General features: G+C 38.4%; 1 protein-coding gene across 1 annotated transcript; it reads left to right on the top strand.

Moving 5' to 3' along the window:
* Positions 1-41: 41 nt before the first annotated feature.
* On the top strand, positions 42-26,405 carry SLC35A3 (solute carrier family 35 member A3). Its single transcript, XM_032218187.1, is given in 9 exon segments — positions 42-1,036; positions 9,449-9,653; positions 11,137-11,291; positions 11,379-11,501; positions 14,528-14,699; positions 18,607-18,621; positions 18,624-18,724; positions 21,534-21,667; positions 22,813-26,405. Coding segments are annotated over 9 exon segments (1,161 nt in total). The 5' UTR covers positions 42-991; the 3' UTR covers positions 23,024-26,405.
* Positions 26,406-27,853: the final 1,448 nt, after the last annotated feature.

Raw genomic sequence — 27,853 nt, 5'->3', positions numbered from 1 at the left:
GCTGTTTGTTGATGGCGCGCATTTGTGGGCGTGCTTTTGTGGGCGCGCTTTTGTCGTTGTGGGTTTGTCGCCGCGCATTTGTCTAGCGTGCATTTGTTGGTGAACCAAGAAAGAGCACAGTTTAGATACTTTGATTGGGATGAAAATGGTCAAGAGAGCTTCTTCCTAGAAGTTCTCAATATATATCTTTAATGATGCAAGTAGTCTGCTTTAATCTGGCAAGATTCTGTCTGTAGGTGAGGAATAATAAAGAAAACTGCTTAGAGGTTTCTCTACATGTTTTGGGGAGCCTGACACATAGGGAGTTCAGAGCAAAATACGTTTAATATGTTTGTGAAACAATGTCAAACATTATATTTGTTCCAAAGTATTTATATTTGAAAGACATTAAAGCACAGGGAAGGAGAGGAGAGGTAGAGCAACATTCATTTATGCTAGAAAACCAAAACTCCAATAATACTGGAGGCTACCGAAATGACACTGGTTCTGTATTTAATATTTAATATTAAGTGCTTTGTGAAATGAGATCTCATGCTGTTATCAATCTTAGGTTGCTAAGCTAGAGGAAACATTCCAAACCCTATTATCATTGTATGAAGTAACATAATGGGTTATTTATTGTTCCCATAGAAAATGTAGATTATTGTTGCGTAAGTGCTGACACGCCACTTGGCTTTAGTACAATACTAGAGACTATATTGCACTGAAAGTATTTTTTCTTTGTACATTACCTTCTGTCGATACCAGCTATGTAAAAACTGCATTTGGAGTTATTTAACTATGGAACTACGACTTCTACTGAAAAACGAACATTTCCCCTAAACTTCAAGTTTGATGTTTGAAGAATGAGCATTGAAAAAAATGGATTTACCCAAATTTTGACGTTTTTATTTTGCTTTGAACTTGTACAGCAACAGATACCGGTTGATATACTTTATGTACCTTAACCAGAAGACTGAATGGATACTGCTCTCATTTCTGTTTGAGAATCATGGAAATTCAGAAAGAGGAGTTTGTTCTGGAAGTTGGTATACCTGTATGCATTTTAATAACATTTTCTAGTAGTTTGTATTATTCACTAGGAAAACAATATTAAGAAAATTTTTGATAGTTACACTGAATATTGGTAAAATGTAGAATGGTTAGGATCCAGAGATGTGCTGTTTAGTATGCCAAAAGAGTTTGAAATTTTCTTGCCTTTTTCATTGATTAGTAGATCTCAGTGCTGTGTTATGTGTTACTTTTAGAAATATCACTTTTAAAAACTCTGCAAGAGTTTGAAGTAGATGTGTTCAAAATCTCAGCACCGGCTATTCAATAAATTTTACAAATTACGTCTTATGTTCATTCGGATAGAGTTGATAGCCCACATGTGGTAAAGTCAGACAGGGAAAAACAGCATGAAAGGGTGAATATTTTGATCGTTGTAAATTACCATTATATTGAATTTGTTTATTGTATGGCTACTTTCAATTGTGTTGCTCTGAATATACAGTAATTACCAGTACAAAGATTCAGGTTCAGAAACGAAATCTAGTGTTTGGTTTTATAAATTGTGGATAGACTTCTTAAAGTTTATATTAATGAACAGAAAACAGTTATTTGATATCTCCAAAAATGGTAAAACTCCAGGGTAAGCAACCATTCATCTTGTTAAAATACATAGGTTGACTATGTTAGAGTCAATACTTGAATAATTAACTTAAATATTTAATTCTTACTGGCTTATGTTTTAGTGTTTTTACTAATCTCCAAATTAAACTAAAATGTTCTGGACATAGGAACATTATACAGAAGGATTCTAACAATATAGATATACAGTAGTGTGTATGTATTTATACATTACCTGAATACACATGGGGGGGGGACCCCAATGGAGATAATGGCAAAAGTTGTTAAAACATGTTCTGCTTGCCTAATGCCCCAAATTTACGTCTTAGAAGATTTTTTTTTATATAATTCCTGTATTTTACCATGTTTTTAATCCTAAAAATAAGCTTGGTATTCCTTTTAGTATTTTATTAATTTAAAATATACACATCCAAACAGATTTCCGGTAGAATGGTGCCTATTCCATATTTTTTTAGTTTTATTCAGATGAACAGTTTACCTTATAATTCTACGAAGCCCATGCTTTTTCAGATGACATTTAATCTAGACTGTGTCCATGCAAATTTTTACACACTCTGAAATTGTCCATCTCTAAAAAAAGAGTAGAGAAATGGAAATCCTCTCATCTCCAAAGTAAGAGATAATAGTAGAGTCTAATTATTCCTGGGTACAGAAACTGTATGACTTTAGTCGCAGATACAATGGAAAGCTATATAGTTGTATCCTTCCCTCAACTGATAACAATTTATAATATAGCTCTCCATCTGCCCAATCCAAATACTGATTTTCAAAATGTTACAACTACGAGACCTATTTTTTTAAAATGACATTGAGATATCCATCTATTCAATATTTCCTTTGCCAAACCCATTTAAAATTGAATTGTTTGACTCTTGATTCAAGACAAGTGAGAGTCTTTTATGGAGTCAAAGTATCCTTTGTGAATTGTTTTAAAAGAACTTGACCTTTGTTTAGGCTTATTTATTATCTTTCTGCCCCAGTAAAATTGTTTAAAGCTACAATAAAAATAGAACAAACAATTAATTAACATCTGATAAAAACAGAGTCACTCTTAAGGTCTTTAGTCCCCCTGAGACTGAAACACCTTGGCTAAAGAAGAAAGTCTTGTTTTCGTTTTCTGAAAACAGAAAGGAAAAAAACCTTATTAAAATTCCCAAGGAAATTATTGCATAGCTTGGGGCAAGCAAAAGAAAGGACCTTTCTCGTATGTCTAATAAATGGTGTTTGGAAAGTGCTTATATCTTTAAGAGAATGTCTTCTGTCCTTTTTTAAGAGCCAAGGTGGCGCAGTGGTTAAATGCAGCACTGCAGGCTACTGCTAGATCAGCAGGTCAGCGGTTCAAATCTCACCGGCTCAGGGTTGACTCAGCCTTCCATCCTTCCGAGGTGGGTAAAATGAGGACCCGGATTGTTGGGGGCAATATGCTGACTCTCTGTAAACCGCTTAGAGAGGCCTGAAAGGCCTATGAAGCGGTATATAAGTCTACTGCTATATTGCTATTTTCGGTGGTTTTCTTTTAGGCCACAGCGATTTTGGATTTTAAAAATCGGAACATCTTAAATTGTGTTTCAGAAAAAAAAACACTTGGCTGGCTTCAGGTCTATCAATATGGGCACAGTTTTGGTCCTAATAGCATGCATCCATTAGCAGCCTGAATACAGAATTTTAAAATTTGCCTTTCATGGAGCTCACTGTAGCTGTAACCATACGACTCTCGCTGGTTCGAGAAGAGTTGCAATTGACGCATTTAACGTGATGGAGCAAGTATCCTCCTTGCCTCTTGTTATGGAAATCCATAAAGAGATAGTGGCCAGGAAGCGCTGTGAGCTTTCTCTTTCAGGGGAAATGTAGTCCCCAAACCTTTCGACTGATCACCAAACTTTTGGCTTAGTTATTATTGAATATAGGCAGCAGTCCTATATTCAGCAGTCCAGATTCCTGCTGAATCTGCTTACTTGGAGTTAAATGTAATATACTCAAGATTTCTTCCAGTGTTGTTCAGCAATTTGGTACAAGATGGAGGGTGTGCGATGTCAATGACTTAGACTTGAAAAGTAGTCTATCAGCATCTGAGATATGCAGTACAGTAGAACCTCTGGTCACAACCATAATTCGTTCCATAACTTTGGTCGCAAACCGATTTGGTTGTGACCCGAACCTAACTTTGGAAATTTGGCGCTTAACAAAAAAAAATGGCCTGGAAAGAGAAATCAGCCATGGGGGGGGGGGAGTGAATTTTTTGGGTCGGAACCCGATTTGGTCGTGGTCAGAAGCATTCATGACCAGAGGTTCTACTGTATATAGAACTCGTGGCACGACAAAACCGCGCTCGACTAAAGCGCGCCCGATTAAACCGCGTCACTGACGTCATCAACAGGGCGACAACAGCGAGTGTGGAGAAAGAAGGGCGCTTTAAATAGCGCTTTGAAAGCAAGCCGATTCAAGTTAAGGTAAGGGTTAGGTTTAGGGTTAGCTTTAGGGTTAGGTTTAGGGTTAGGGTTAGGTTTAGGGTTAGGGTTAGGGTTAGGTTAAGGGTTAGGGTTAGGTTTAGGGTTAGGTTAAGGGTTAGGTTTAGGGTTAGGTTTAGGATTAGGTTTAGGGGGGTTAGGTTTAGGTTTAGGGGCTAATTTTAGGTTTAGCGTTTACAGCGTGCTTTTTTCTCTGCGCTGTTGTCGCGCTGTGATGACGTCAGCTACGCGGTTTCGTCGAGCGCCCTTTAGTCAAACGCGGTTTTGTGGTGGAACCTATAGAACTAACATGGGCATTGTGTTTTAAGATCTGCATTGGCATTCACTGTTGGCTGCTGTTTAAAGAAGCCACAGGTTTTATAGAGACCACACAGTGGCTCAGGAAAATGTCTGTTTGAATAAGGGAGGCATACAGGAAAGGATGGGACTCGTTTTACCATGTGGGTGCTCCTATTTATTCAAATGTATATTTTTATGAGCCTGCGTAACTTAACTGCCTTTGGCTTTGCAAATGTGGAGTTTCCATTCGGATCTTAGTTCTTGGCGCCTGATCTAAACTGGAAATCAAAATATTCATTCTGGTGGCAACAAAGGATGGGCAAAACGAACATATCTATCTTCTTGACAGATGGGTGGCTTTACAAATTTGTTTAATACATGCATAAATAAATAAAAATCTTAACATTCAATAGTTTCCCTCAACACCAGAGAGCCACCTTCAAAAATGTGTTTCTCCCTTCCTGAAGTGAAACTGGTTTGTTCAGATTTTGTGCAATTTAGCAGACAACAGATAAATTTAGCAAGAGTAAACAAATGTCCAGAGAGCGGAGATGATTTTGCTGATAAATTCTTCAAAGGGTGAATATTTTTCCTTTTTCCTGTTTTTTTTTTTAAACCTACACTTCGTTACCAGACATTTTTTTTTCTTGCTTGCTTTTCCACCTTAACAGGTCAGAGAGAGATAACTTACGTAAGCATTATAGGTTTTGATTTCTTTTCCTGAGCAAATAGTACTGAGAGGACTAGTAAGTACCCTAACTTAGGAATGAAATTCAGCTGGTTTGTACCGGTTTGGATGAACCGGGTATTAATTTTGCATCCAGTTCACTGAACTGGTTGTTGCAAGGACTGGCTGGCCGCGCCCCATCCATCCCTCCCCACCCCTCCCAGGAGTCTCCACGTGGCCCATTTTGGATGTCAGGTGTCAGCCTGCGTGGAGGCTCTGGGAGGGTGAAAAACAGGCCCATTTCCGCTTCCAGAGCCCGTGGGAGGCAATGTTCACCCTCCTGGAGGCACAGGGAAAACCTCTGGAGCCTGGGGACGGGGGGGAAAGGGCTACTGGAAGTAGCGGAAGTCCAAAAACAGGCCCATTTCCGGCCTCCGGAGCCCATGAGAGGCCATTTTCACCCTCCCAGAGGCTCAAGGAAAGCCGCTGGAGCCTGGGGAGAGAGAAAACACCCCCCCCCACACCAGCCATGGTGCAGGAGGTCAAATAGGCCACGCCCACCATGGCCACGCCCACCCAGCAACCAGGCAGAGAACCGGTTGCTAACATTTTTCCAATCCCACCCCTGACCTAACTCCTTCAGAGCAAGCTGTTTTCATATTCCTTTAGGAGTGGCAGGACTTTGCTCTGGCAAAAATCAAATACTACCGTATCTGATACTACCGTATCAAATACGGTAATCTATTTGAGGCCCTGAAGTTTAGGAGCAAGCAATATGGGTAGAGTTGGCATTCTCTTCAAACAGTTGCTGCTATTTCTACCCCTGTGACATAAGCAACAGCTCTTTAATTATATTAGAAATGAAGCACATGTTGGAAAAAGCCCCAGTAGCTTTAAAACTGCAATTCTTAAAATGATATGCAAGAACTGCCTTCTATACTGTATAGAAGAATTTTTATGAATAGAGGAGATTAGTTTATGGATAATCTCCCCAAAAGTATGAATTATCCCCCTCACTTTTCTTAAAAGATCATAAATCAGCAATATGCATTTGTTCAGAAATTGCATAGATCTATTCGGAAAGATAACTAATAATTTAACACCCAGAAAGCAAATATTCAGCATATTTAGTGATAGGGTATTTATTTGGTTTAGGTTTCAATACAGTTCCATACACCATAGTTAAACCATTTAACATGGCACATGAATCGAATCCAAATATTGTCAAGTCAAAAGGTTTCTGAGGAGGAAGTTTTGACAGAATGATGGAAAAGCAATTAAGAACTTAGGACTTATTATTATCTGAGTAAATTTTCAAGTGTCCGTCAATTGTTCTGAACGAAGTATTTTAATAGCAACTTTTAGAAAACTTTACTTTGTGGCGCTCCTAATTTGTGAGTCACTCTTAGGGGCAGAATGGTATTTTGATCATTTCATTACAACAATAATTAAAGTTTGTAATAATGTAAAGTTGTCTGTATTGTCAATGTTTAGGGCTAAATTACAGAAAGAGCAATTCCTCAGGGAAATTAATAACAGACGCCTTTATCTCACTGCAACAATTGGTCATGTTTTAGTAAGTTATCATCACCAATAAACAAATAAATAAACGTTATGTATATAATATAATTCAGTCCTAACTTCAACACGGAAGATGTTTTAGTACTGTTCTGTGAGTTAATCCCAAATCATGCAAAAAGCCACACACAGGCTATTCTTTTATTACAGCCAACAGAAAGATCACAAAAACATAAAGACTTTAAGTATTCTGGAACTTTTTAACAAGATAGTAAATGTGTTCTAAAAAATTGAACTGCAGATAAAAATTTATACCTTGTATTGGTTCTGGGAAGTCAGGGTGGGGGAAGGTTGGGGGGCTTGGGGGGAGGGTGGGAGGGAGTGGAGTTTACTAAGTTGGAGGAGGAATATTGTACATGTATACTGCTATTTTTTCTTTTTTTATGTATATTGATATGGAATTATAAATACCATCAACACAAAAGGGATTTTGCTCAGAAGCTGAAATACACCAAGTGAATGAGAGAGTGGGAAGTAGAGGAGAGAAGAAGATAGGAAGAGAGGGATAGGAGAGAGGGGGAAGGGGGAAGATGAGCTGTATAAGGAGGAGTGGTAAGGGGAGAGAGGAGAAGGAGAAGGGAAGGGGAAGTAGAGTAGAAAATGATGGAGGGAAGACAGGATGTAGAAGAGTCGGAAGTAGAGGAGAGAAGAAGATAGAAAGAGAGGGATAGGAGAGAGGGTGAAGGGGGAAGATGAGGTGTATAAGGAGGAGTGGTAGGGGGAGAGAGGAGAAGGAGAAAGGAAGGGGAAGTAGAGTAGAAAATGATGGAGGGAAGACAGGATGTAGAAGAGTCGGAAGTAGAGGAGAGAAGAAGATAGGAAGAGAGGGATAGGAGAGAGGGGGAAGGGGGAAGATGAGCTGTATAAGGAGGAGTGGTAAGGAGAGAGAGTAAAAGGAGAAAGGAAGGGGAAGTAGAGTAGAAAATGATGGAGGGAAGACAGGATGTAGAAGAGTCGGAAGTAGAGGAGAGAAGAAGATAGGAAGAGAGGGATAGGAGAGAGGGTGAAGGGGGAAGATGAGCTGTATAAGGAGGAGTGGTAAGGGGAGAGAGGAGAAGGAGAAAAGAAGGGGAAGTAGAGTAGAAAATGATGGAAGGAAGACAGAATGTAGAAAGCGGGAGGAGAGAAGGGGAAGAAAGTGTCGGATAAGGTATAAATATGGTGTATGGAGAGCAGAAGAGCCAATAACGGGGTTTTTCTTTTTTTCCCCTTCCTTGGCAGTAGGTAAGATGAATTGATGTAAGTACTTAATAATACAACTTGATATTGACTATACAATAGTATACATGTGATTATATGCTATGAAAATGGAAAATAAAACTTTTATGACAAAAAAAAATTGAACTGCAAACCAAGAAAAGTAATCTGACATCTGAGGTAGCCATGGGGTCTGCCACTTAGGAGTAGACTAGCACACATTTCAATTATCTTAAATTTAAGGGAAAGGGGAACACCCAAGAATAAATTAACCTGTAAGGAATGGCATAATTCAAACCATTCCATCCTGAATATCTCAGTAACCGCCCCCCACCGCCTCCGCGCGCACACACACACACACACACATAAAATATCACGCACAGAATTTTGCAGAATTTTCTATTCTAAAATAACAGCTGCACTTTTGATTTCAGTCTGTGACATCATCTCGACTTGTGACGGATTTTGTTCTCGAGTTTTTTCTTCGTTGTACAAAATGTCGGCCTATTCTATATTGACACAGTATTTTTCTTATGAGCAACACAAGAGAGAGCAATGTTCATATTTTGACTAAATTTTCAAAAAAAGGCAAAGCTCCATTTTACCTTTGAGAAATTACAAATAGTGGGTTCGGCTAAAAGTTATATTGAGAATTATATGTATTGTAGCAGTAGTGCAGATTAGCTATCAGTCTTGTTAGACAGGGAGCTTCCCTTTAGAAGTTGGTTTCTTAAAGCACTTGATTCTACAGGTCTACCAAGAAATCTTCAACTGGTTGATATTAAAGGAAACGTACTCAGCATTCAAGACATTCCAGGGTTCCACCACAAACCCGTGAAGCCCTTCTGCACGGAGACATAATTCGCGCCGTTCTAAGCGCTAGGGAAAAACGCGACCCTACCGCGATGACATAATCGTGGAGGGCAAAATCGCACATTCCCAAGCACTTAGTACCCTAAACTTAACCCTAAACCTAACCCTAAACCTAACCCTAAAACAAACCCCTAAACTAATCCTAACGCTTACCTTAAATGAAGTCGGCTTTCTGCCGCGGCGCTGTTTTAAAGCGCCCTTCTGTTGCCGCGCTGTTGTCGTGGCGGTGATGACGTGCGGCAATGACATCGCGGCTTTAGCGCCACGATTTTATCGCCGCGATTTTGACCAGCGCGGTTTTGTCGTGCCACGCATTCCAGACCTGATTCTTATTAAATATAAAGAAGAATGTAATTCAAATAAATTAATGTAAATCAAATACATTAATAAAATAGTAAGAATGCCCCATTGCCTTATTGTCCTTCCTAATGTGGACCTTCTCGTCTTATAAGAGCCGAGGTGGCGCAGTGGTTAGAGTGCAGCACTGCAGGCCAGTTCAGCTGACTGTTAGCTGCAGTTCGGCGGTTCAAATCTCACCGGCTCAAGGTTGACTCAGCCTTCCATCCTTCCGAGGTGGGAGAAATGAGGACCCAGACTGTGGGGGCAATATGCTGACTCTGTAAACCGCTTAGAGAGGCCTATGAAGCGGTATATAAGTCTAACTGCTATATGCTGGCCCTGCTCTCTACAGGGAACATACCACGTGATAAAGTAACCTCTACAATTCTCTCGCTCTTCTCTCTTTCTTTTTCAGGAAGGTGATTGTCAAGCTATGTCTACCAACTTAAAATACCTTTCTTTGAGCATATTAGTCTTTCAGACAACTAGTTTGGTGTTGACTATGCGATATTCCAGGACACTGAAAGAAGAAGGGCCTCGCTATTTGTCTTCAACTGCAGTGGTCATTGCTGAACTTTTGAAAATTACGGCTTGCATTTTGTTGGTTTACAAAGACAGCAGTAAGTATCTCAGCATTATCTTTAGATATTACAAGGAGTTAATAAGGCGCCTTCCCAGGAGTAAATCAAATGCACTGGCCAAATAAGTATATTTATTAAAGAAGTATACAAAGAGGACTTGGAAATTGTAAGAGGTTTAGATAGCGAACATTTAAGTTACCTAAACTTGAAAATATTTACAGAAGGGATACATGGGGTTATGGAGAGTAATTGCCAGGAAGGGAATTCAAATTTGATTCATCGGTTCCTTGAATGACATAGTAATGTTTTCTGGGAATTCATACTACAGATAGTCCCTGATTTACAACCACTTGCTTAATGACAGTTTGAATTAATAAGAGCTTTGAAAAGTGTGCATTAACAATAGCCCCAGAAAGAGAGCTTTATGGCCTGTGAAGCACTTCTGACTGCTGCAACATCTCTCTCTCTCTCTCTCTCACACACACACACACACACACACACACACCCTGCAATGATATGATTGCCGCTCAGGAACCTGGCAACTAACTTGTATTTGTAACCTGTTGAGCGTCCCGCAGTCACATGATCACAATTTCTGACGGATTCTGGTTAAAAAAAAAACCTCCATTGTGGAAATTGGATTTGCACTTAAAATGCATCACTCAACTCGCAATTACAGTGACTCAACATATGACTACAGTAAAAACGGTTGTAAAATCAGATCTGGTGATGTGGTGACTCGACTTAGGACCGTAATGACCAAAATTCCAGTTCCAGTTGTAGTTGTAAGTTGAGCATTACCTGTATACTCTGTAGGTTATACTGTGACAGCGGTGGGTTCCTACCAGTTCGCACCTATTCGGTAGAACCGGTTCGTCAAATCTACCAAACCGGTTAGAAGAGGTTCCACCAGTGGACCCGGAAAGCAGGCCACACCTACAGAAGAGGTTCCAAAACATTTTGAAACCCACCACTGCTACACACACACTCACACAGAGAGAGAGAGAGACTGACACAGAGAGAGAGAGAGAAAGAGAAAGAAAGGAAGAAATAAATAAATAAGAAAGAAAAAGAGTGAGAGAGAGATAAAAAAAGAAAAAAGGGACAGAGAGACAAAAGGAAGGAGAGAGAGAGAGAGAAAGAAAACACATGGCTGGCAAGCCACTCCCACCAGGTCACATGGCTGGCAAGCCACTCCCACAAAGGAAGCCACACCCATAGAGTAGGTTCCAAAAAATTTTGAAACCCACCACTGTACTGTGAAGATACAACTTAGCCATAGGAACACAAGTCCATTTACTAGATTTTGGTCTAGCTGTGTCTGCTCATGTTCATTATTTAAGGAAATAAAGATAGTGACAAGATGGAGGGGAATCTAGGTCCTTCACAAGTTTAAAATATGCCAGCCCTTTAGAAATCGCATGTTCCACACAAAAGCATTAAAATGTTTAGCTACAAAGTGATTAAAATGGATAGGCTTCCTTCTAACCAACAATATGTATTGCATTTTCTCTTTGCACAGAGTGCAGCTTGCGAACTCTGAACAGAGTGTTACATGATGAAATTCTTAATAAACCAATGGAGACTCTTAAACTTGCTATTCCTTCTGGGATTTACACTCTACAGAATAACTTGCTCTATGTTGCTTTATCAAATCTAGATGCAGCCACTTACCAGGTACTTCATTGTGATAGTGTCTTATTGTTAACACTCAGAAATCAAATCAGGGACTATTTTATTATTATTTTTCTTTTATCTTTTTAGGTCACGTATCAGCTGAAAATCCTCACAACTGCATTATTTTCCGTGTCAATGCTCAATAAAAAATTAGGTGTATATCAATGGCTTTCATTAGTGATTCTGATGGCTGGTGTTGCATTTGTACAGGTAAGCCCTGTTATGAATATATGTCTTAATGCTGGCAGGGAAAATCTTAATTCGTTTTGGTAATAGAAACTTGGTTGATGCCTCATAACTCTTATACTGCATTTAAATAGGATTTGCCCCGCCCTCTAGCATACCAGCTACAATGAAACAGAGGTATTTTCACATAGTTAGTTTATCTCAGTGGTAGTCAACCTTTTTATACCTACTGCCCACTTTTGCATCTCTGTTAGTAGTAAAATTTTCTAACCGCCCACCGGTTCCACAGTAATGGTGATTTATAAAGTAGGGAAGTGTTGTGACTCAGCAGAAGTTTGCTGTGAGTTGAGTCGGGATGCAAGATTACCAATGCAGCTGGGGCTCGTTAGTGGCGTCTTCTGGTGATAAAAGGACGGATGGTGCCACGCCCTGGTTGCAGGAGTCAACGTTCATTCAACGTTCATTGATCATCGGTCGTGGTTTGTGAGAGACACTTGGAGAAGTGATTTGCTTTCTGTAACCCTGATTCAAGGAGACACTTGGAGAAGTGAATTGCTTTGTAAAAGTTTTGTTTTGCATGCTGTTATCTTGTCAGAGACTTTATTTATGTTTATTTTTGGGCTCGCAGCCAGTCAGAGCCGAGGACTGATAAAGTTCTTTCCTTTTAAGTTTGTCTGCCTGTCGTCTGTTAACGAGCGAAGAAGGGGGCACAGAACAGGGAAGTAACTTTACTTTACAAAATTTATAAAGCAGAGTTACAGCAAACTCCTACCGCCCACCATGAAAGCTGGAACGCCCACTAGTGGGCAGTAGGGACCAGGTTGACTACCACTGGTTTATCTGAAGACTGATATCCCATCTTCCTTGTGATGTATTTCTTGTGCAGGCTTAACTTATAGCTAGTAGGTTTCTGATCTCTCCATTACAGATAGTCCTCAACTTACAACAGTTTGCTTAGTGACTGTTTGAAGTTACAATGACACTGACAAAAGTCACCCATGACCACTTTTCATACTTACAACCCTTGTAGCATCCCCATGATCACATGATCAAAATTCTGACCCTTGGCAACTGACTCATATTTGTGATGGTTGTAGCGTCTCGGGGGTCAAGGGACCCCCCTTTTGCGACCGTCTGATGAGCAAAGTCAATGGGGAAGACAGATTCACTTAATAGCTATGTTACAAACTTAACAACTACAGTGATTCACTTAACAAATGTGGCAAGAAAGGTTGTAAAATGGAGCAAAATTCACCTAACAAATGTCTCACTTAGCAACATATTGGGGGCTCAATTGTGGTCATAAGTCAGCTACCTGTATATGGTAGGCTTTTTCTGAAGTCACTCTAGTTTGTCATTGTTCTTTGTGATTGCGATGTTTAGAGTTTAATAACATTTATATGCCGCCCAATCCCTTAGGACTCCGGGCGGCTTACAATACAGAAATAAAATCAAAAATAAAATATAGGGAAAAAGAAAAGATAGATTTAAAAAACAACACACCATACACTCCGTTCTAAATGGGGCTGGACCGTATTTTAGGGTCAACAACCCCAGGCCTGCCGGAACAGCCAATTTTTAATGGCTTTCCAGAAGGCCGAGAGAGTGGGAAGGATCCGGATCTCTGCAGGTAGATCGTTCCACAGGGTCGGAGCAGCTACAGAGAAGGCCCTCCCCCGAGTAGTCGCCAACCGGCATTGCCCGGTCGACGGTACCCGAAGGAGGCCCAGCCCGTGAGATCTTATGGGTGCAGAACTGAAGGTAGTATTGTAAATGTAGAATGAGATAGTTATTTTCCATGATCTTATGTTAGTAAACCGCTAAATAGCATTTGCTTTTTAGCAGTTGGTTCATGCTATTGGCTCATGTTCAACTCGAACACCCGGATCTTGTTCACATATACTACTGCCAAACCAGTTTTTCCAATCCTGTTCTTACGCCTTTAAGTTTTTTCTCCCCAAGCTGTAGGACTTTACGTATTAAGTTTGTTTGTTAATGTTTTACCACCTAAAGTGTGAAGAGAATTACTTCCTCTATACCTAGTATTATCTTAGATCTAGTAATAAAATATTTATTTAGTAAGGCTATGAATGACATAAAAAATTATTGTAACCGCTAGCTAAGGTTAGTAAGCAGTTCTAACTGGCAGTTCTTAAAATTCTATTGCATATTATTTAGAATTGACCTAAGAAGAGTAATGGCTTCAGCTTGGTTTTATATTCAAAACTCAACGGATTTGTTTTGTCAGTAGTTTCCTTCAGTATGTGACAGAGGTGGGTTCCTACCAGTTCGCACCTATTCGGTAGAACCGGTTCGTCAAATCTACCGAACCGGTTAGAAGAGGTTCCACCAGTGGACCTGGAAAGCAGGCCACACCTACAGAAGAGGTTCCAAAAATTTTTAAAACCCGCCACTGACACACACACAGAGGCAGACAGACAGACAGACAGACTGACAGAGAGAGAGAGAGAAAGAGAAAGAAAGGAAGAAATAAATAAATAAAAAAAAGAAAAAGAGTGAGAGTTGAAAGAAAAAAAGAAAAAAGAGACAGAGAGACAAAAGGAAGGAGAGAGAGAGAGAGAGAGAAAGAGAAAGAAAGGAAGAAAGAAATAAATAAAAAAATAAAAAGTGAGAGAGAGATGAAAGAAAAAAAGGAAAAAGTGACAGAGAGACAAAAGGAAGGAAAGAGAGAGAGAGAGAGAGAGAGAGAACACATGGCCTGCAAGCCACTCCCAGCAGGTCACATGGCCGGAAAGCCACTCCACAAAGGAGGCCACACCCACAGAGTAGGTTCCAAAAAATTTTGAAACCCACCACTGGTATGTGGTGACTAGTCGGTTGCATAGATTAATCACATGCTTGAATGAATAGCCATCAACTGGTGGATCTGACTGGACTGAATTTGTGAAATTTGTATGTGAACTGGTTGTAAAGGAGACCATTATATGAAATGTTACCGGTGTGTTACTGCATTTTTCCCCCCACTTCTTTCTTGTTAATTTTATTCGGCGATTTAAATATATTTTAATATATTACTTTATTTCTTGTAGTGGCCATCAGATTTGCAGACAGCAACAGCTAAAGAACTTTCAACAGGGTCACAGCTTGTGGGTTTGGTAGCGGTACTTATAGCCTGCTTTTCTAGTGGATTTGCTGGAGTATATTTTGAGAAAATTTTGAAAGAAACAAAACAATCAGTATGGATTAGAAACATTCAGCTTGGTAAGTCTTAAGTAAAATCTAAAAGAGAGATTCAGACATGCATCTGACTGCAATTAAGAGTTCTTCATTCTGTTAAGTCTAGAGAAATGGTTATAAGGTTAAGGCTCTGTTTGCTATTAACTTTTGTAAAAGGAACTCTATTCCTTATATCCTGTTACCAATATGTATTACCGGAGTCAGTTTCTGTTTGATTTCTGCTAATATTTAATGGATGATAAAGGCAATGGCTAGCATCCAATCATAGTGCAATTATACCCTGATGCAAATAATGCAATTTGTTTTTTTTTTTTAAAGTTGTCTCATGCTATATGACAACTCCCTTTCGAAACGTCGATTATATTTTTATGAATTTGCGATGGTGGGGGTTTTGCTATCAGAGAAAAAGTATTGTATGTCTCACTTCAAGCAGTTGTAGCTTATGTGTTATATGAGAAACCAATTAAATTAAACTAAATGTTGCCATCTTTCTATAGCCATTATCACAGGCATCTGAACAAGCCAAGATCACATCAAAATTACATGATGCATAATCCACGCTTACGTACTTGTGTCCTGTCATCTGATGCAAGTATGTAAGTCAGTTTTTGTGTCATGATCTGTGTTTTGTCATCTGCCCACCTTAGCGCGCACCCTAATTTTTAAGAACCAAAAAAAAAGGAAATATGTATATCTACAAATGTTTATTTAAGAATGCTTTAATTTAAAGACTTTTTTTCTGTTTGAATAGAAGTCTAGGATGGGGGGGGAAAATCATAGCAGTATTTTTAACTAAGATGAAAACAAATGAATATTTTCTGCCAGTAGGTGGATTTAGGAATATATAGACTGCTGTTTTTAAAAAGAAAAGGCATAAAAAGTACTATTATTGCCCCTGCATTTGACATACTATATGCCTATATAAAAAGTACTAGGATCCAAAGAATGCTTATTAAAAAAGTTACCTCTCATAGCTCCTCATAAATTGTAAAGTGAATTTAAAATTGCAATTGAATGTCTTTAAATTATGGTTAAAAGTCTTAAACTAATTCTATCCGTTTTTATTAAATTTTCTAATTGCCTGTCTTTTAAAATATACAATGTAGTGCTATTTTAATACATAATTCAAAGTTCTAATATGGATCACACTACAAACAGCAACAATAAAATGTAATAACAGATGCGATTTAAAAAACACAGAAAAATAGTATGGGGATTCCTTGATAGCAATAGCAATACAGCAATAGCAGTTAGACTTATATACCGCTTCATAGGGCTTTCAGCCCTCTCTAAGCGGTTTACAGAGTCAGCATATCGCCCCCACAGTCTGGGTCCTCATTTCACCCACCTCGGAAGGATGGAAGGCTGAGTCAACCTTGAGCAGTGAGATTTGAACCGCCGAACTGCAACTAGCAGTCAGCTGAAGTGGCCTGCAGTACTGCACCGTAACCACTGCACCACCTCGGCTCTTGATTGCCGAACACAATTGGGACTGGAATTTTGGTTGCTAAGTGATGTCATTAAGTGAGTCATCACGTGACCAAACCTAGCTATACTACCATATTACTATGATAGATAAATCGTGATCATAGGTGAACCATACACACATTTATTAAGCAAATCCAGGTTCCCCAATTAACTTTGCATGTCAGAAGCCTGCTCAGAAGTGACTGCAAGGTACTGCAACCATTATAAATGTCAGCCAGTTACCAGTTTCCCAAATGTAACCTCAGTTGTATGTCACTTTTTCTGAAGCCATTGTAGCTTTAAACTATCATTAAACGATCATAAGTTGAGGGCTACCTCTATGGTTTGTAATATATAGGCAGTCCTCATGTTTTTGATATATTATACAGGTAGTCCACAAGTTACTACAGCAGTTGGGATCAAAATTCCCATCGTTAAGTGATGTGGTCCTAAAATGTGACCACATCAATCCTTATTGTCATTAAGTGTTGTGGCCCGGCGGGAGCCGTTGGAGCTGCCGCCAGACTCCGACAGCGAGGGGTCTTATGAGTCGGCCTTGGAGGAGGTGGAGGACCCTGGACAGGGTGTCGACTCTGAGCAGGGCGAGGAGAGACTGGTCGGCTACCAGGTGGCGGCAGAGCATTGGATCAAAGGGAATGTTCAGGAAAACATTTGGGAGTTGTTTCAGGATGCATGCAGGCAAAGGGCTAATCGACGTAAAGAACAATTGTGTAATTGTAGGAGATGATTGTGCTTAGCTGATGCTGATTAAGATCCTCTCCTGAGTATAAAAGAGACTGTGTCACGCCCTGGTTGCAGGAGTCAGCGTTCTCGTTCACGTTCATGAGTTAACAGAAACCAACTTGGAGAAGTGAGTTGCTGTGAGAAGCCTGTTTGCAGTGCTGCGTCGGAGTGTAGGACTTTTTGCCAGAGTGATTATCCCTTTGTTTATTTTGGCTTGCAGCCAACGAGAGCCTGGACTGATGAAAACATTCTTTTGTACGTCTGTTTTGGCTTTCGTTCCTGAACGGAGAACGGGGGTCAGAACATTAAGTAAGCCCCTTTTTACAACTTCCTGCTGGCTTTTAGCAACTAAAGTCAGTGGGGAAGCCGGCAGGAAGTTGCAGATCTCAGGTGGCTCACAAACAGGCTGTTGCTGGATAGAAAAAGGGAACAAGTGGGTGCACTGATGAGGCATGGTATGAACTCAACGAGCCTCAGGGATGGTCCATGGGTGGTGGTGGAGGTGTAGTGCCAGCACAGCAAGGCTCAGGAAGGGTGTATGATGATGAGGAAGTCTTGGCTCAAGTGTAGCCCAGCTTTAAGAGGCTACTACCAGCTGGAGGAGAGAGTGCAAGATGCACTAGCAGCAGGGAAGCATAACGAAAACAAGGTTTTGGGGAGAGTGCATAAAGGTATGTGACTGGTGGGAAAGCTAAAGCACAATTGTTAAAGGGGCTGGAGGAAGGTGTAAGGGTGGGAGAGATTACCTGAACGATTTGTGACCTTCCTCACCTGGCTTCCTTGTTGATTTTGCTTGAGGTGTGGCAGGGAAGGTTGCAAATCACAATCAAAGTGATGGCAGCACAGTGCAACCAGCGGAAGTGCAAGTCGATCGCATGAACTGCAGGGGTCCTGGGAACAGCTGATTTTCAGGACTGGTTGTAACTTCAGTGGTCGCAGGACAAGTGGTCATTAACTGAGGACTACCTGTAATAATAAGATGGGCTGATAGAACTTCCAGAAAGAAAGCCTAACACCATGGGATGGGTTAACTTGGTTTCTATAAAATTTCATTTCATGTAGATGCAAAAATCGGAGTTCTCCAGTAAACCTTAAAAATGACCAGGTTAATATTACTACTCTACGGTAGTATTTAAAAATGATAAGCAGACCTTTCTGCACCACAGTGGTAACAGATGCAATTGCAATTAATAGTGGCTTATGTACATTTTTGCTGTGGTACATAAAACTGCTTCCAAAGTAATTAAGATAACCGTTTAAAATATAAACTATTGCATTAAGATGGAAACCTAGTTTTTAAAACTGTAATACTTAAAAAAAAAACAGATTATAAATCCAGCAGATAATCATTGGCATGTCTGAATAAGTATTCAAAACCTACGGTAAGCATATTTCTTTCTCACAATATGCTTGATAGAAACTGTTTAGATCCTTTACATGTGTTACAACGGACTCATTGTAGAAAGCAAATAGTATTATGAGGTTCTGTGTTGAAACAGCTTTAGGATCAAAAATTAGGATGTCATCACCATTCTTTGATATTTTCTTATGTACAGCACAAAATAAATAACTAATATTTAGAGATAATAGGAGAGGTTTCCGCTTGTATCTGGCTTATTAAAGGACATAATCCAAATTGTTGCTAGGTAGCATAAAAGAGCATTTGGAATTCCTTTTCTGTCCAACTTAACCATGGCTCAATATTTGTCTTGACTTCCAGGATTTTTTGGTAGTATATTGGATTGATGGGCGTATACATTTATGATGGAGAACTTGTATCAAAGAATGGATTTTTTCAAGGTTATAACAAGCTTACTTGGATAGTTGTAGTTTTGCAGGTAATGCATCCAATATTACATTTTATCAATTGGGCTTGTGTTGTGCCAATATTGAAATTACCATTGTGAGTTACACAAATTTGTTCAACAAATACTTTAAAAAAAAAACCTTTCTATTTAACAAGGCAAGGGAAAGCATGCTGACATGGCTTTGGGATTTTTTTTTCAATCCCTTAACCACAATTCCTAGGTCACATGATGAGGTACAGGAACAGAGGTGGGTTCCAAAAGTTCCAAAAAATTTTTGAAACCCACCACACACACCACACACACACACACACACCACCGGCAGACAGACTGACACATAGAGAGAAAGAGAAGAAAGGAAGAATAAATAAATAAATAAATAAAAGAAAAAAGTGAGAGATGAAAGAAAAAAGGGACAGAGAGACAAAAGGAAAGAGAGAGAGAGAGAAGAGAGAGAGAACACATGGCGGCAAGCCACTCCCACCAGGTCACATGGCCGGCAAGCCACTCCCACAAAGGAGGCCACACCCACAGAGTAGGTTCCAAAAGTTTTTGAAACCCACCACTGTACAGAAGTCTTAATTAAGGCCACCATGCAGGGTCTGACTTCTGAAATACTCTACAGCCCCTTCACCAGCACTGGCCATAGGATCTGTCTGTTTATTTAGTATAATGAAGTAATCTGTTGTGTGACTCTGTATTGTCTTACCCTTGTGATTGTCTCCATGTGTTAATATGTATGAATATATGCATTGGGAAGTATGAAGCAGGCTGCACATGTTCCATTCTGTCATGTGACCAGAGTCACAGTTTAGAATGGAGCTGAGCATTCTGAGTAATTGTCCAACTGCCTCTCCTAAAATACTGAGATATTTTTTTTTCTGAAATGTTTTCCTCCATTTTCAAACCTAGTCTTTTTGTGTGTGTGTGTGTGTGTGTGTGGATAGTTTCTCCCACCACACCAAAATTGAACATGTTCTGTTCAGTTTTTTGGAAGCTTATCTTAAAAGGCAGGGTTCCAATATTCCATGGCGTGGAAAGAATTAAAAAAATGTCCCAATTAATCAGGCACATTAATTTTTATTGAATTGTTTTATTACAAATTCTTTCAAGGTAAGTCTCCTGCCCTCACCACTAATTATGAATACCAGTTATTTGAAAAATGAACTTCTGTTTCTCGATAAACAGAAATAGAATTGATAGGAAATGGTTAACTTTGCCTCATTTAGTTAGAGGGTAAGACTTAATAATAAGAACAGTTTAACACTTTTGATGTTAAATGCACAATATGGAAATAACTTTGAACCAAAAGCAGAAAAGTGTATAAGACCTAGATCTGATGGAGACTTTAAAACTTGGAAAATGGATTTTATTTTATGATACAATGCTATGCATTATATTATTATATATTAGTTTAGTAAAATGTTCTTTAGCATAAATCATCCAGAATCAATTATATATTTAAATTAATTAAAAATACCTGAAATTAGGTTTAGGTTATTAGATTTATATGCGCCTTCTCCCAAGGACTCAGGGCGACGTACAACATTAAAAGAAACACATAATACAAAAGTTAAAAAAAATTAAATAGAATATCCCAAACCCATTAAAATTGACAATGACATTTTTTAAAAAAAAATCAAATTAAAATTAACAGTAATCAAAAATTAGGAAATTCTTTTCAGATTAACATTTTAGATAGTCCGCACTTACTATTTGTTCAGACCACCATTCAAAGTTATGACAGTGCTAAATAATAAGCTTGTGGCCCATTTACGATTGTATTTAAGAATCTTTTTGCATTGCTTCTGATGTGTAAAAGAGAAAACAGCTTACTCTTTTGAAATCTCTCTTCAATCTCTCTGCTTGGGGCAGTGGTGGGTTTCAAAAACTTTTGGAACCTACTCTGTGGGTGTGGCCTCCTTTGTGGGAGTGGCTTGCCGGCCATGTGACCTGGTGGGAGTGGCTTGCCAGCCACGTGTTTTATCTATCTATCTATCTATCTATCTATCTATCTATCTATCTATCTATCTATCTATCTATCTATCTATATCTTTCCTTCCTTTTATCTTTCTGTCCCTTTTTCCTTTTTTTCTTTCATCTCTCACTTTTTCTTTTTTTCTTTCTTTCTTCCTTTCTTTCTCTTTCTCTCTCTGTATGAGAGTGTGTGTGTGTGTGTGAGTGGTGGGTTTCAAAAAATTTTGGAACCTCTTCTGTAGGTGTGGCCTGCTTTCCAAGTCCACTTGTGGAACCTCTTTCTAACCGGTTCGGTAGATTTGACGAACCGGTTCTACCGAACTGGTGCGAACTGGTAGGAACCCACCTCTGGCTTGCGGGTATGGAAGGCAACTCCCCCCTCCCCCTGCAGAGCAGAGAGATTGGAGATAAAAGGATTTGAAGAGAGTAAGTTGTTTGCATAGCCCACTCTCAGCTCCCACCCTCAAGTTACGGCATTATTGTTTTGCTGTAAGTGTGTACAAGACAGTAATCACACTCTAGCATTGCAAAGGATGAGACAGTGTTAGGAAGCAAACAAAAGGTAATTTTGTCCAACTGGAGAACACAGTTGCAGTGATTTCCCCAATTAGTAACTGCTTTACTGAGTGATGGAGATCCCAATCTCCGTTAGCATCATTAAGTGAGGACTAGCTGCAATAAAGTACTTATAAAAATCATGGCTTTCAGGATTAAGGCAGACAGACAAATAATGTATGGCATTATTCGTAGAATAATGTAACAAAAATAAAGTAATAACTTTTCCTTCAGGATTCTTTGCTAAATATGCACAACAATATCTGATTAACCATTAAGATTAATAAAAACATTTTCGATGTTTTGTCAGGCACTTGGCGGCCTCGTTATAGCAGCTGTTATAAAATATGCAGACAATATTTTAAAAGGATTTGCAACATCATTATCTATTATATTGTCAACGTTAATTTCATATTTCTGGCTTCAAGATTTTGTCCCTACAAGGTAAGTTGTATTTTTTAATTTGTCTTTAAAACACAAATGCCTTGAACAAATATAAATAAAGTATAATTTAAACTGAATTTAAATGTTTTGGTGAGCTTCTAAACTAAATATTTTGCACTATAATAGAAGAAATATATTTTGTGGGTGCAGTATTGCACACATCAACTCAAACATAAAATCGATTGATCTCCCTGGGGTGGAATTACACAACTAACTGTATTTAAAGAAGGAGGTTTATATGCATGCTTTTATTTCTACTTTCATCCACAAATTTTAGTAGCTGCATTTTGAGCCAGATTTTGATGGTATAACAGGTTCACCGACAAAAGGGCGCCCGACAAAAGCGCGCCCGACTAAACCGCAGTGACAAAACCGCGAGTTCTAAACCGCGCCAACGAATGAGCGCTGAATCGCACCGAAAACAGCGCGCCAACAGAAGCACGCTGTAAACCTAACCCTTACCTTAAATCGCGCTTTCCGTCGGCGCACTGTTTTCGGCGCGCTGATGACATCACGGTTTTAGCACCGTGGTTTTGTCGGCACGCTGAAAGCCCTATGAAGCGGTATATAAGTCTAACTGCTATTGCTATTGTCGCCCGTTGTTGTTTTTTTTTAAAAAAAAACTTGCATTGTACACTCCCTCCCTAGCCTCTGCGATCGGTCCATCGCCAATTGTATGCTGCCCCTCAGTGCCATTGTTTCTGTCTGCCCCCCAATTGGCTGTGGGCTATTTGTCCTGGCAACCAGAGGCCTGGGTCAATGGTGTCTGGGCAAATGGGCAGGGACCAAGGGCCAGGGCGGAGGACCAAGGACCCATTGGCCGTGGAGAACGGCTGGGGGGAACGCCAGCGGAGGAGGAAAGTTGGCTGTAAATGGGCTGAAGCGGGGTGGCTGGGGGCAAAGGAGGCGTGGCCAAGGGTCCCTGTCTTAATGTCCCTGAGTATGCTAGATGGTTACATGATGATAGAGAATTGTGATCTTTTTAATTCATTTCAGTTGTATTTTTAATTGATTCTATCTGTTTTTACATTTTTATTGTGCATGTCATCCAGAGTCATTATGTAAGTCATTATATAAAATACCCATTTATGAATGTACAAAATATATTCTAAACATTTATTCTCTCTCTCTTTTTTTATCTTTAGTGTGTTTTTTCTTGGAGCTGTTCTGGTAATAGTTGCTACTTTCTTATATAGTTATGATCCAAAGCCAACAGGAAATCCTATTAAAGCATACAGACTTTTCCATGTCACAATATTTTGTCAATTTGTGGAAAAAGAACTTCTAAATACTATTGGAGGATTATCAGGCACTGAAAGAGTTTATACTGTCAGAAGAATGATGTGTAATAATTAGATTTGCAAAACAACTTCTGTAAAAGAAGGGAAACCAGAGCAAAACTTGAATGGATTGCTTCTAGAACCTGGAACTAGAAATGCTTCCAACTTGAACTCTGAGGTTAAATCAGAATGATTTACTATTTTCAACAGCTGCAGAAATGTCCTATGCATTCTTCTTGCGACAGCACATGACAGCATCTGTTAAATCGTACCTCTTTTTGAAAGTTATTTCATCTTTTCTAATTTTATATGAATGCAGATCTGTACCATACACACACACACGTTTCAAATCAGAGAGATGAAATTTTGTCCTATGTCCTCTGGGTGTGTTGGAGTTTGGATTCTATAATCTGCCAAATAATAAATTCACCAGGCTGGCTGGAAAGTTATGGAATCAAATGTAATATCTGGTGGGAAGATATGTTTTGTTTTGGGAAGAAGGTTTGATGATGACGAGGCTTCTGATAAGTATTCCTGTTCAAAACCAATGAAAGTATCACTGAATCATTGTTTGTAGATTTAATATTTTATATGAAAATAATCACTGAAATTGATGTTGTAAAATGTGCTGATGTAAATGTCTTATAATTCATGGTGAATTCTCCAAGAGGGAAGAATTTAATATTTTCATTTGGAAGCTTTGTGTGAATGAATGCCACAAGCTATATTGCTGCACTATTCTCAGTTTTAAAATGAGAGCCTCACCAATTAGAAGGCAGCATAAACTACAGTATCTGGTACTTGCTCTACATTAGATGAATGCCATTGTAAATTGCCATAACCAATAATGAATATGTGTCTATTTGTTCAGAGAACAATTTCTTACTTGATAAGATCATTCTTACAATTATGGACAGTACATTTCATTGCTTACTATCTTAATTTGAAAAGATTTTAAAGTGTATTTTTAAAAGTAGCCATATTACTCTATAAAAGTATTATAGTTCCTTTTGGAAGCCACAGTAGTATATTCATGTGTATATAATGTACTATAATAGAGCTTTAAAAAAAAATCTGGAAAACTTATTTAACTAAAGTGGCTCTGTCCAGTCTTGAATTCCATTGTTAGAATACACGCTAATTGTATTAACCAAGAAATGAGAATGTTACTGTGCAATAAATATTAGGCATGAATGTTCAGGTGTGTCAGCGGAAAAGGCATAAAGCCCAATGGAACCCTCGCTGCTCTTCATTGGATATAAAACTTGAAATTTCTTCTAAGGTTGGGTCCAGGTAATTGCTTTTGATGCAGAAGAGCTTGTTGGCAGTGTGGCAAATCTTATGAACTCAAAGGGCTGTAGTCACACCAGTGAGATGATACCCAGACTATTTTTGGAACACTGAAATATTTAAATATGTTCAGAGAACATAAGACAGCATAGGCTCTGTGAAAGCAGTTTGTGTACATTTGCTTGAATAATGATAGTACGTCATTGAAATCCTCATGGAAATTGCTGCTGAGAAAATTATGATTGTAATTGTGGAAGTCATACTGGCACTTTGTGATCCTCCATGCAGACGTCTGGAACAGCTGTAGGCCAGTCTGTCCTAACTGCTTATAAAATATATCACAATAAAATAACGTCTATCCTGCATCTCCCTCTGACCCATATGCATCTTTTGACAACTATGATTCTTCTGAAATTGATTCCAGTATTTTAAATCTAAAAAAAAAATGAGGCAAGGAGCCTGGTATGTGAGATAAATGTTTGTACATGTATACTCAAAAGAACCACATGCAGTCCCTTAGTTTTATTGATAATTTTGTGTGTGGTGTGTGTGGTATGTGTAGACAACAAGTCTACACTATACTTCTGTCAATAGAAGCAATTTCTTCTAATGGAAGTGAAGGAGTGGATTCTCTTTCCTTATCCATAGGCCCAGCTGCATTTTTAAAAGCCTTTGGAACTCAAATGTTCTAAGTTCCAAGTGGATTTTGAGGTCAGACAAAGGTCAGAGATCAACTAAAAGAACTAAGAAGTGCCTTCGCTAGCATATTTAAGATTTTTTTAATCCATTTAGAAAAGGTAAAGTGCAGCACGATTGCTATCTAAAGCAAATGATGAACAAATTTACAAATGAGCTACTGTTATAATAGCTCCACTAGTAATGGATAGTGGTAAAAGTAATTTATTATTCGAACAGTGCTGTTAAAAAAGAAGCAAAAATATGTACATAGGCAAAGAATTGTAAAATGTATTCCAATGACAGATTAAACTCCAATTACCGGTATGTATAATAGACTAGAAAAATGCTATGCAATTTGAGGAATATGGAAGTCAATTTTCTAGGATAACCAAATCTATGATTAGTGGTTTTAAAAAATATTATCTGAAACTGAAAAAAAAAGTTTCTAAAACTGCAAGAAAAATATCTTAGTTAAGTACGAATTCCAATATTAATGCCTAATGAGCTGTGGGAAGACAATGGCCTTAAAGAAAATTCAGACTTTGTATAAGCAAGCGGTTAAATTGTTTGTGTTCTGTCCACATAATTATAATTGGTTAAGACACCCGACTAGAAATCTGAGATTGTTGAGTTCTGTTCTCACCATAGGCATGAAAGCCTGAGTGACTTTGGACCAGTCACTTTCAGTCCAACTCTTCTCAGGGAGTGGTGGTTGTGGGGAAAATGGGAGGAAGAGGAAGGCATAGTAGATATGATCATCACCTTGTTTGTGTATAGATACCTGGTACCAACAATAATCAGACTTACCATATTGGTAGTATGGAGTATAACCGATAATTAGGTACAAGCCCTTCATATGTAAAAGTCTGATGTTGTCTCATATCAGCCTCAGTATACAATCAGTCTTAGTAGACCAATCTCAATCCATTCTATATATTATATATAGGATGGATATATATATATACATACAATACAATCTACAACACAGTCAAGCCATTATTTAAAAACTGATCAAAAGAAGCTGCTAGTAACAATAACATTGCCTTGCTTGGGTTCACATATTATGTGCTAATTCATATATTTATAAAACTATTATTGTATCTGAAATCAGTCTTGGAAATGAACGTGCAAACTATAGTGTACAACTGCTTAATCAAAAGTGCATTTAGTTTTTATAACAATATGAATATAGGTATGGTTTCTAATTAATATGAGGCCATTATGTCAATATGAGAAGAACAAGACTAAAGAATAGCCAATTATTTCTGTCATGTATATCAATATCCAATCTTGAGATGTATAGTTTTAGGTTAATTAAATAAATTTAATTAAATAATTAAACTATTGTTACTGAACAAGTTGTTGGGATTCATTTTTGAAGATATCATCATTATAATGCCTTGTCTTATTATAATGGGGGTATTGCCTACTATAAATTCAAAGTTCCACCAGTTACAAGCAAGGGTAGCATCCGCTAGGCTAACGATAGTCATAACCAAACTGATCTTATCTTTTTTGCAGCTGTCATTAAGAAAATGTTGTGGTTGTTAAGTCAATCAATGGTTTCCTATGGGCTGGTTTTGCTGAAAACTGGAAGTAAATGTCCATTTTTAGCAAAACTGTTGTAAAACACAATCATGTGAACACAAGATTCTGCAAAGTGCCATAAACATAGTTTGATTTCCATAAAGAAACCAAAATATGGTCATGGACTTCACTCAACAAGTTATGAGCAGGTTCTCCAACTACACTTGCGAAGAAAATAGTTCGTGGGGAACTTTTCAAATGTTTCCCTCAGCATACCTTTATACTGTCAGTCATATGAAAATATTGTAACCATTTTTTTAATTGAATTTTATTATTTGTATGCCGCCCTTCTCCGGGAGGGACTCAGCGGCGAACAACTCAAAAGGGGAAAAGGGGAACATAGAACAGAATCTTCCTTACTCATTTATATTGAAAAGGCCAAAGATTTGAATAACAATCAATAGAGACAGCCAGTTGTCCCAATTTCTCTCAAAATTAAATAAAACGCTACCCATTCAAGACTCAACATCCTTGGCCAAACACATTAAAGCTGCACCCATGTAAGTCAATTTGTGAAAAATGCTTTACTTTGATTTTCTACCTGCAATAGTGGCCGGACCAATATCTTCTGGCTTAAAATAGTAAGCTATTTGCTCTATGGTGCATACATCAGCAATTATCTCAGCCAACTTTCCATGAACTATACTTTCTGTGCCCACAGCTTTGTGAAGAGTTGAATTAAGCCAAACCTTATTAGAGTGCAGTTATAATTATGCCATTTGAAATAATGGTTCAAATTCATTTTCAATGAATGTCTCACTGGTGCTATGTCTTGCTACTGCTATGATCCAGCAAAGTAACTTGGTTTCCTCTTGGCTAAGTTTTTAAAACTGCAGACTTTTCATTAAATATCTGAATTCAGATGGCTATGAAAAAAAATTCAGATTAAAAAAAAGTTTTTGAGCCAGACTTACAAAAGGATATAGGCTTATTACAGAAAATTCTGTAATTCAGACATACTAGGAAGTTTTTTTTTTTTTTGTGATTAAATGCCTTTCTGTTTTACAACCAGTACACAAAGAATCTTTACATTAGTGAGATTCAGGGTCTTACTTTCAACTCTATCAAGAGGGAGATTCAACGGCACGTCAGCTAACTTCATATCCTTTGCAGGAAAGTAATACACAACTTTCTTAATTGCTCCTTTTATTCAAATTTGCATAAAAACTTAATAACCAATCATAGCAAAGCAGCTGCCAATCTTATCTTGTGACACTTCAGTAATGACTTTGAGGAAGTGGCCAAATTCTGTTCAATCACCATTGCTATTTGTCAAGAGTAGTTTTGTTTTATCTATAGAATTTCAAGAGAGAATTTGAAAACAGCTGTCATCTTACAAGATTAAGTTATA

Source organism: Thamnophis elegans, chromosome 5, assembly GCF_009769535.1.
Source record: "Thamnophis elegans isolate rThaEle1 chromosome 5, rThaEle1.pri, whole genome shotgun sequence".
NCBI classification, from domain to species: domain Eukaryota; kingdom Metazoa; phylum Chordata; class Lepidosauria; order Squamata; family Colubridae; genus Thamnophis; species Thamnophis elegans.
The sequence above is the reverse complement of the archived record's forward strand: the minus strand, read 5'-3'. Positions and strand labels throughout refer to the sequence as shown.